A 10,727-nucleotide genomic window follows, 5' to 3' on the forward strand; every position below is an offset into this window, starting at 1 on the left:
ATTAGCCATGTAGGTAATCTAATTATTTTAAGGTACTGTCCCTATTTGTAATCCAAATACTGTAACCAAGCGACAGCAAAGAAACTGAAATTTGATGCTAAAGTGTGAAATTGGCTATAGAGTGCAGAGATTAGTGACAGTCCCAGAATCCCAACAGTTTGCAAAAAGCCTTCTTCTACCCCCACCTTGCTTTCAGCAGCCATTCTGTCCGTTCCTGCAGCATCAGAACTGAGGGCAAACCTCAAGGTACACACTATCCTCTACAGCAGGGGTCTCACTTACCTGGGGGCCGCTGGAAGTAGAGGCTGGGTGAGGCTGGGCCGCATCAAGTATTCCACAAAAAAAGGATTTCAAGTATTCCAAAAAAAAGTACAACTGATCCAATCTTCTCAATCTTTACTAATAAAAATTCAGAACATAAACAGTTCTTCAGAACATAGGCTTCTCTTACTTCCTCCTACTCCTTGCTGCCAGAGACCTGACAGCGCTTCCTCTTACACAGCTGAGCCACATTTGGCTTGAGGGAGAAAGCAACTGAGACCCTCAGTATGGCTTGAAGATGCTCATCAATAAGTTTGGACCTGAACTTTGACTTATTAAAGTTCATGGTGGAAAAGAGCTTTTCACACAGATAGGTGCTCCTAAAAAGGCACATGGTCTGCTTGAACATCCTGGAAAGCTCAGGGAAGGTAAGGGGCAATTCTCTCAAAAATTGTCCAAGCTTGTCTGCTTTTCCACTCACCTCCCTGAACTTGGCTTTGAGTTCAGAATTGCACTGCAGGTCAATTAGCTCCATTTGAAGCACGGGGGGGGGTGGGGCATCTTCCACATCGAAGAAGGGGTCAGCAAAAATTTGAAAAGTGGCTCTGTGTGTCTTGAAATCTGCAAACCTGTGATCAAATTCTTCCTGCAGCTTTACAATGGCATCAGCATACTTCTCATCGCTGAATGGTATGCCAGAATCTATGAGTGCCTTGCATGCTGGGAAATGGCAGAGGTTTGTCTGAGAAAGCTGGGCTTTCCATAACACAAGTTTTGTGGAGAATGCTCTGACATTGTCATAGGCAGCACTGACAAGCTGCCCCTGGCTTTGTAATTTCTTGTTCAGTACATTCAGTTCCTGTGTGATGTCAACAAGAAAAGCTAAGTCCATGAGCCATTTGGGATCACTTAGTACAGGAACAGCCATCCCATCTTTCTCCTTGAAGGTTTTCACCTCTGCTCTCAACTCAAAAAACCTCTTCAAGACGTTTCCCCTGCTAAGCCAACATACCTCGGTGTAGTAGAGCACATCCTCATATGCTGACTTTATTTCCTCTAAAAAGGCGCGGAACTACTGGTGCTTTAAGCCCCTGGATCTGATATGGTTGATGCATTTCACAATGTCAAACATCACATTGTCATACTTCAGGCATTTGCTGCAAAGGGCCTGCTGATGGATAATGTAGTGCAGAGCAAGGGCCTCTTCCACAGCCTCTTCTTCCAATTTTCTTTGAACAAGTGCCACGACTCCATTTCTCCTCCCTATCATTGATGGCACTCCGTCGGTTATTATTCCAGCAAAACTCTTCCATAGTAAGCCGGCATCTGCAATGGCATCACACAGCTGGCGGAATATCTCCTGAGCGGTGGTCTGGCCATGCATTGGAATCACTGTGAGTAACTCCTCCATCACTTCAAAATTGTCGTCAACACCACAGACATATATTGCAAGCTGCGCAGTGTCAGTGACGTCTGTGCTCTCATCAAGAGCGACTGAGTATGCATGAAAATGTTTAGCTTTCTCACACAGTTGATCGTAAATGTTACCTGACAGGTCAGAAATGCGCTCTGCCACTGTGTTGGCTGAGAGGCTGATGTTGCTAAACTGACCCTTTTTTTCTGGAAAGACTATACTTGCAGCCTGTAACATGCACTTTTTGATGAACTCGCCATCTTTAAATGGCTTTCCTGCCTTAGCGATCATCTCACTCACTACGTAGCTGGCTTCGACTGCCGCATCACTCTCTTTGCTTGCTTTCTTGAAAAAATCTTGTTGCGTCAGTAAACATGTTTTAAGTTTGGCGACACGGTCCTCTCTCTCATCTCCCTGGTATTTTGCATACTCTTCAGCATGTCTAGTTGAGTAATGACGTCTGATGTTGTACTCCTTGTGCACCGCAACTTTCTCTGTGCATATAAGACACGTTGGGATGCCCCTGTGCTCAACAAAAAAAATATTCCATCTCCCACTTCTCCTGAAATTGTCTGTGCTCATCGCCAACCTTTCTCTTCACAGCAGGTTTTGAGAAAGAGGCTTCGGCGAATGGGGCGGCATAGAAGTCTCCTAAATAAATAAATAAAAGACATGACTGGGGCTGGGTGACAAAAAAAATGTATCTGCACTGGGTGACAGGATATATTTTCCCTTCACTCGGTGACACTCCCGAATCACGTTTCAAGTGACTAACGTTGTTAATTTGCGTTGCTGTCACGATCCTGAGCTATGGTAGCCCACAGGTGACAAAAAATATAAAACGCCCAGGCAATGTTCCCTCTAAGCTGCGTGCCAGGCCAGGCAGGACACGGGGGAGGGGCCCTGCGGCCTTCAAAGCACCGGTGGCGCTTGGGCCGGCCTCCGGGAGTGACGCGGGATGAGCAGCCCACCACAGCTGTGGTGGTCGGCCTTGGGCGGCAGTGGTGGTGGTGGGCCGCTCACCCCACGTCGCTCCCGGAGGCTGGCCTGGGCGCCGCCACGCTTTGAAGGCTGCAGGGCCCCTCCCCCCTGCCCTGCCCATCCCAGCGCGCAGCTTAGAGGGAACATTGTGCCCAGGGTAACGACTCACGCAGGTGCGTGTGAGAAAAACGCACGGGCCGCACTATCACTAAACTTTGATATCAAGTGGGGGCCACAAAATATCATCCCACGGGCCGAAATTGGCCCGGGGGCCACGAGTTTGAGACCCCTGCTCTACAGTCATTTTCTTGGTTCATAGCCCTGTTCCCAATACTAGTATCTGAAAGAAACAGGAACAGATGGAAACAACACAATGGTTCTAGGAATTCAAACTTTATAGGGTGAATCAAATGAGAGAAAAAATTTATTGACAGGAAAATTATAACTGCTTTGAATGAAATTACAATTAGATAATGACAAGAGTGAACTGCCCCCCCAAGTGTCAGCTGAGAGTGTTCAATCAAAAAAGCATTTACAGTTTATTCAGACATACAGGAAATACATATGGCATGTAGGTAGGCCCCAAAAGGACTGCCAAGAGAGATTTTAATAACCTATGGGTTACATACACAGTTTGGGGGAGGTGGGGTACACAGGTGGGGGGAACATTGGGGTAAACAATAGGGGTTAAGACAATGCAAATAGAACCTTCAGCAAAGGCAAACGATTAGCATATCTAAGGTGTGCCCACCCCCACTGAAGACCTTTCAGGACAGACCTTTAGCATTTCTAGGCCATAAGTGAGAAGCAAAACTTGCAACATGGATTCCACAATCAGATCTGGAATCCCATCCTAAGTCTAAAGCTGTTCTTAATGTCAGGCTTTCAGCAACAATATTATTCCTTCCCTTCACTAAAAATAATGCTCAAAGTGATTAAAAAAAATAGCCGGTTTCTCCTTCTTCCTCGCTAAAATTATTAGATTGCATTTATATCCAGCTTTTTTTTTCCCTTGTGAGAAATGCAGGATAGCTTACATAGTTCCATTTTATTCTCACAACAACTCTGTGACACATTGGGCTGAAAGTGCATGACTTGTTCAAAGTCACCCTGTGGGTTTCATGGCCGAGTGGACACTAGAATCTGGATCTCCGGGATCCCCAGTCCAGCACTCTAACCACCGCACCACACCAGCTCTCCTAATTATCCTAATTCAGTGTAAGGAGAGAACAGCAAGCAGGCGGAGACAAAGACTGCAAGGATTTGATGGCGTTGGCAGTCTGATGGGGAGCAGTGAACTTTGGGGCAATTGTTGGGACATTCAGTGCTTAGACCTCATATAAACAGAACCTGTATGTGTGTAAATAAATGAAAGTATTACAAAATACCAGAAGCCTCCCATGACTTCCTTCCACAGAAAACCAATCCCGGGTTATGTGTTGTATTCCCTGAGACCTCTGAAGAATGAGATGAGTGAGCTGAGTGTCACAGTATGTATTCATCCTCTTGCTCCATTTCCACATCCATCTCCACATCCCCAGATGGCCGTCTGCCATCCAAAGTTTCCTCCTCTCCTGCATCAGGACCAGCCTGTATGGCACGACCAATTTCAGAGTCATACCATGATTTCCAGTTCATTTTGATTCTTGAGAGGATCGATGTCATCAAATAGCCAAATTCAATTATGCTGTGCCGTTTGCCTTTGTCTCCATAAAGGTAACCAGCAGCATGCATTGCAACAAGATGCCCATTTGCGTCAAACACAGGGGAACCTGAGGACCCACCATAGAAAGAGGTATCATAGGTGACCACATGAGGATTATTTCTGATCTCTGAAAAAGTCATTGGATTGTACATATGGAAGCAATTGCTACCCCTGGCATCATAACCACAGTTGACATAGTTACATTCGGTCCCCTGGCCTTGCTGCAAACGATGACTACATTCCTGCTGGCGATTAAAAATATCAACAACAAAACACTGATCCATAGACTTTGCTTCTCCATCTGGATGACCAATGATACAAATAAGACCATTAAATGTTGGAGGGGCACATAACTGCACCAAGCCTGCTGGAAGGTTAGTGTGGTCACTTCTCTTCAACTGCAGGACAGCAAAATCAAGAGCTACATCTGATATTTCAAACCACTCTTCAAGTGAGAACCAGTCATTTTGATTAGGGTGTCTGTTTTCATACGAAAAAGTCACACGGGCCGACTGGCTAATTTTTCTTGCCCACTCCTTTTCTTCAACTCCTCCTCCAACTATCAACCGTATCACATGGTGGCAAGTTAGTATGTACCTATCGCACAAAACAAAGCAGGTAGCAACACCCTCCTTTTCATTGTCGCCCCACTCTATATAGCCAACAGACTCACTGTGCTCAGAATGGATCTTCAGCACCTTTATCCGAATGGAGTTTTTTATTGCCTTACCAAAAGCTTCTTTGTATATTCCAAGGGCATTACATTTCTTCTCGCCTTGATGTGAGCTATCTTTAAAGTAGTTGTTAATGATGTCACTTTGTTCCTTCAAATCAGGATACAAGTCTAAGAGATCAGTCTTAAAATAATGGAATGGATTGAGCTGCCTCTCACAAGAGGTCTGTGGGATCAGTTTATTATTTGGACCACTGCCAGATTTGGCACCTCTTTCAGTCTTCAGTTCCACCTCAAACATTTTGCCAGACAAACTATTAACAGAAAAAGTGTTAGGTATGGACCTTTTACCCTCCATCAGGTTCCACTCTTTTCCCTCTAGTTCAGGTATAAAGCGGCCATCTTTGCACAGGGCATCCTTTATGGTTTCCCCTTTGGGGGCAAAGATACACAGTTTGCAGCGTTCCTTAAGAAGCTGAGGACATCTAATTATTCTACAGCTCTGCGCTCTACTGGCTTCCAATTTATTTCCCCTCGGGTCAACATAGAACAAGATAAATGACTTCTCTTTGTTGTCATGCTGGCGAAATCCTGACTCACTAATGTTTCTATTTTTCCTACCTCCATAAAACTTCATATCAAACTGGGAATCATGAGGCACGCAACTCAGAGGCATCCCCAGATTAATAGCTCCGTTAATCCCTTTCTTGCCTATTAAGTAGGCCTGCTTGCCCCTAGCCTTCTCTTTGTCCATCCGAACTCTAACATCTTTAATAGCTTTGATAGCATTAAGCACATTGTCTTGGATTTTGCCTTTCACCACATGCTCCTTTCCATCATCTCCCAAATTCACAGTGAATTCTCGTTCTTCATCCATGGATTCATCATTGCTATGTGAAGGAAGTATTTTAGGATGATTTCCAATTTCTGCCATAGGACTTTTCATGGGTCTTCCCTCTTTGATGCTTGAACTTGCCTCAGAGTTCTCTTTACTGGGCTAATAAAAGACAAGAAGTTGAATAAATATTTTTCTTATGTCTTTTACTTTTTAAAAATCCTGTCTATATGCTATTCTATTGTATAATCCTATAAATGCCTTCTCCCAGGTAAAAGGGTTTAGGATTGGACCCTCAGTCATATTTGACTTCTAAAAAAATCAAAGCATTTCCTCTGCATCACTTCTTCTATTGTTATTTTTATAGCTATTATTTATTTATTAGATTTAAATCCCATCTTTTAATTTTAAGAACTCAAATTGGCTGACATCATTCTCCTCCTGCTGCTCTCAATCTTATTCCCACAACCACCTTGTGAAATAAGTTGGGCTGAGAGTCTGTGACTGGCCCAAAGTCACTCAGCTGGCTCCATGGCCGAGTGAGGACTAGAATCCTAATTGCCTGAGTCCCAGACTCACACTCTTAACTATTGCACCATACTGACTCTTTCCATTTCTGTACCACCCAATGCCGCCACGCTGGACAGTTCACAGCCATTCACAAAAAGCAAAATACAGATACAATAAAAATCTGCATAAAATTCTAATATACCAAATTTAAAACAGTTTCAATAGTGAAACAATTTCAATTACCACCTCCCAGGCCTACTACATCTGGGATGCCCTATCATCATGCTATTAAATGCCAATTGAGTGGTAGTCACCAAAAAGGCTTTCTCTCTTCTTCCCACCTTCTGAGCATCCCCAGCAAGACTCAGATGTACATTGTAGTGCATGAGTAAATTCAGGTTGGGAAAGGTGTTCCATTAGGTATTGCAATCCCAAGCCAGCTAAGGCTTTATAGGTTAACCCATAACCTTGAAGCATATAGGTAGCTACTGTAAGAGAGCCAGAACAAGCCTTATATGTTCAGAACTTCTGGTCTCATTTACCTGACTGCTGTATTTCATTCAAGCTGCAGCTTCTGAACAGTCTTCAAGGTCAGCCCCATTTAGCGGTTACATACAGCATAGCTTATTGAAGCTAGCGTATCCCTGATCAGACACAGGCATAGCTGGGTGACCATTCAAATCTGGCAGGAGGCATGTTGTGCCACTGAGGCCACCTATACCTCAAGTGACAAGTTGGCTCCAGGAGGGCCCTCAAGCTATGAACCTGCTCCTATGCAAGGAGTGCAACTCTGTCCAGAACAGGTTGAAAACTGTCCCCCCACCCACCCACCCCCATCCAATCTGGTTGGAAGACATCTCAGCCTTATCTGAATCATAGAATAATAGAGTTGGAAGGGGCCATGAAGGCCATCGGTCCAACTCCTGTTGTTGCAGGACACCACATTACACCATCCCACTCAGATGGCTGTCCAATTTCTTTTTGCATGTCTCTAGTGTGGGAGAGGCCACCACCTCTCTAGGCAGCTGGTTGTATTGCTCTAACAGTGAGGAAGCTTTTCCCGATGTCTAGCCTGAATGTGGGTTGTCACAACTTGAATTGATTATTCTGTGTCCTACACTCTGGTATCAGTGAGAAGAGATCTGAATTGAACTTCTACTTATTAGCCCTCATCCAATCCATTGTTGCAGCCAGGCACCAATTTAACGCATCCACAACTCCACAAAATAGAGATGAAAAGGAGAAATAAAACTGCATGCCATCAGCATACTGATAGTAATGCTCTCAAAAACATCAGATGGTCCTACTTACCAGTTTCACATAGAAATTGAATAGCATGGGGGATAAGATTGACCACTGAAGAACCCCATGATGGAAAATTCATAGGGCCAACATATCCTTCTGCAGCTGGCCCTCCAAGCAGGAACAGAACCACTGCAATGCAGTACCTACTTCTTCCAGCTCAGACAGTTGCCCCAGAAGGATAACCTCAAAAACCACAGAGAGATCCAGGAGTATTGACAGAGTAACACTCCCTGTCTCTCATACAGGGAGTCTGTTGAGCAACAGGGTGTATGGCATTCATACAAAATCTCCCTCCAATCTGTCCTGGTGGCCTGACACAAGATGCAAACACTCCAGACCCTTGGTCAGATGGACAGGGGTCTGCAGAAAGTGACAGAATTCTTATAGACCATGACATCCTGCCTCCTTGGCCTTCAAATACCTCTGGTCCTCTGATACACTAAGTGAAGTAGCCCAGTGGGCACACCTTGGAAGAGACTAACTCCCCCTGTTCACCCATCCAGATATTGGTTATACACACCAGATCAGCTGCTTAGATCATGGATAAAGAGAGGTCTTGCTCTGAAACAATTTGGAATTTAAAAGCAGTATCTGGAGACCCAAAAGCAGGCTGATAGCACAACCAGCAAACTGACGGTGTAAGGATAATTGGGACGCAGCATAGCTGTCTACTGTTTGAGCTGGATTCCCCTCATCTGGAGTTCTCCCTCTAGCCATCACTACATTGACTAGATCCCCACTTGGACACATATCCTCTCTTCCAGGTACATATTCAGACACTAAAAATGGAACCACTCTGCACCCGGACTCTAATTTCAAGGTCCTGCCCTATTGACAGGGGAAGCTGTATCATGTCTACAGGTCTTTGAGCCCTAGGGCATTGTTGGCTCCCACCTATTGTCATTACAGATTGTATATGTCAGTGGAACAAGGGTGGTGCCACCAGGGGGAAACATGGAGGAACTCAGGATGGTCATTAATTTTAAAAGTTCTTTTACTTGCTTAGTTCAGCTCTCTGACTTGTTTGCATGCAAGATACTCCAAACTCATTCAGAAATCAAATTTGATTTAAACTGAATGTAGGTAGTTGTCTGGAATATTTAATGTAAATATAATGCCTGCAAGTTTTGCGGGGATGCTCCGTGGAATCTCAGCAGCCAACCAAAACTTGTTTAATTGAAAGGGGAAAACTTATCCTTTTAAAATGCTTGCAAGGCTCCCATGGCTTTGAAAGCTGCTGAGTAAACAATGTAATAGACATAATCTTATTCAGAAGTGAGGCAACCAGGAGGAAAGCTGAAACTCATTCTGTTGCCCCAAATAACAACTTTCAATGGCAAGGGACCCTGCGAAGACAAAAGGGTTGGCAACCCCATTTCTCCATGTTGCTTCATGAGTTCCTGAACAGTCTGAAATAAATAGTTCATGTTTATAGACTATTTTAACTAACACCAAAAAGATTATAAACTCATTTTTCTATAGTAGCTTAATAAAGAGAACAGAAAGCAATGACCATTTTCAACCAAGGATAAGAGGAGGCTTTTAAAAACACATCTTTCTTGTTACTGCCAGCGAACAATTATATTAGTACATCATTCTTGCATAGGTTCCTTTAAAGCAGGGGTCTTCAGCCCCCAGTACATGGACCTGTACATGCAGTTTACAGTAGGGTTCGTGTTTGGCAGGGTGGCTGAGGCCATGGACCCCTTCGTCCCCTCCTGCACAGGGGCCAAAGCGTTGGCCACGTGGTGCTCCCTTCGCTGCAGGAGGGTCAAACGAGCAAAAGACACACGGTATTTCCATCCAGTCAGACTGGGTACCTGGCACCCTCCGGGATGGCAGTTCAAAGACCTGCACAACCTCGCCCGCCTGGGCAAATGAGAGCATGAACCCTACTGTAAACTGCACATGCAAAGGATCTAGGTTGCACGCTCATTATGAGAATCTAATGCCTGATGATCTGAGGTGGAGCTGAGGAAGTGAGTTGTATAATGGTTTTATTATATATTACAATGTAACAATAGAAATAAACTGGACAATAAATGTAATGCACTTGAATCATCCTGAAACCATCCCCCCTCCCCTGATCCATGGAAACATTGCCTTCCATGAAACCACTCCCTGGTGTTGAATAGGTTGGGGACTGCTGCTTTAAAGGACAAGGTGAGGCAATCCCTCTTCAGAATATGCCAGGGCAGTACCTTCAAAAAACGAATGATACTTCCATCACTGCTCTTTCTTTTAGCAGAACACTTCTTATTGCCACGAGGAGGGGTCACAAGGTGTTTCTTCTTGCAAAGACGTTGGTCCATTCTGACTTAAGCAGTTGTAACTGAGGGCAAAATAAATTGGCAAGTTCAGAAATGATCAGGTGATAATGAGCAGCTTGCCTTATGTTGAGGTCCTCTTCTCATGTAGACTAAAATATCCCCCCACCATTCCTTCTCCTCACCTTTCAACAGGAAAGGGTGATCAGAGTGCTGTTGTGCTCCCAGAAGATCTGACAGCTTTCACTACAGCACCTCTAAGGAAGGTTTATAAGGAAATTGGTATTAGCATATTGCATTTACTAATAAGAGAAAAGTCAAGTGTTCTGTAATATATGTAAAGAGAAAATCTTTTGTCACTTACCAAAAAAATCATTCACTCAACCTGTTCCTCAAAAGCCTCTTACACAGCACTCCTGCACCACAGATTGGTTCTTCAGCAATGGCACTAATCAATAGTTACTGAATCCCTATCACACAGGGGTATTACTTCCCCCACTCCAAAAAACAAAACAAAAACCACTGAGCAAGTAATTTCTTCATGTCAGCTTCAGGAGTGTCAGAATTCTATCCTGAGTTGCATCTTTCAGCAACAAGGTCAGAATCTCAGAATTGTAAATCCGCCCCCCTCCCCATTTCGTTAAGCTGTCTTTTAACACATTACAGTCCCTGCTTTAATAAAGATTGTTGTATTGTCTATTTAGTTTTAAAAATCTATTAATTGTATTTATTTTAGAAATAACTTTATACAATGGTAATGCAACAGAGCCATTCCT

General features: G+C 44.0%; 1 protein-coding gene across 1 annotated transcript; it reads right to left on the reverse strand.

Moving 5' to 3' along the window:
* Positions 1-3,095: 3,095 nt before the first annotated feature.
* FAM111A (FAM111 trypsin like peptidase A) lies at positions 3,096-10,234 on the reverse strand. Its single transcript, XM_044420770.1, has 3 exons — positions 10,137-10,234; positions 9,886-10,016; positions 3,096-6,031 (listed from the first exon to the last, which is right to left on the reverse strand). The coding sequence occupies exons 2-3, from the start codon at positions 9,994-9,996 to the stop codon at positions 4,142-4,144; spliced, it is 2,001 nt and encodes a 666-aa protein (XP_044276705.1). The 5' UTR covers positions 9,997-10,016; positions 10,137-10,234; the 3' UTR covers positions 3,096-4,141.
* Positions 10,235-10,727: the final 493 nt, after the last annotated feature.

Source organism: Varanus komodoensis, unplaced genomic scaffold (genome assembly GCF_004798865.1).
Source record: "Varanus komodoensis strain SLA01 unplaced genomic scaffold, ASM479886v1 scaffold110, whole genome shotgun sequence".
Taxonomy (NCBI): Eukaryota; Metazoa; Chordata; class Lepidosauria; order Squamata; family Varanidae; genus Varanus; species Varanus komodoensis.

What these genes read in the sequence shown, in the direction of transcription:
- FAM111A (XM_044420770.1), bottom strand. Translation starts at nt 9,996, where the DNA reads ATGGACCAACGTCTTTGCAAGAAGAAACACCTTGTGACCCCTCCTCGT. An exon ending in GTATCATTCGTTTTTTGAAG is followed by an intron (nt 6,032 to 9,885) that starts GTACTGCCCTGG and finishes GTCTTTTATTAG; the next exon opens with CCCAGTAAAGAGAACTCTGA.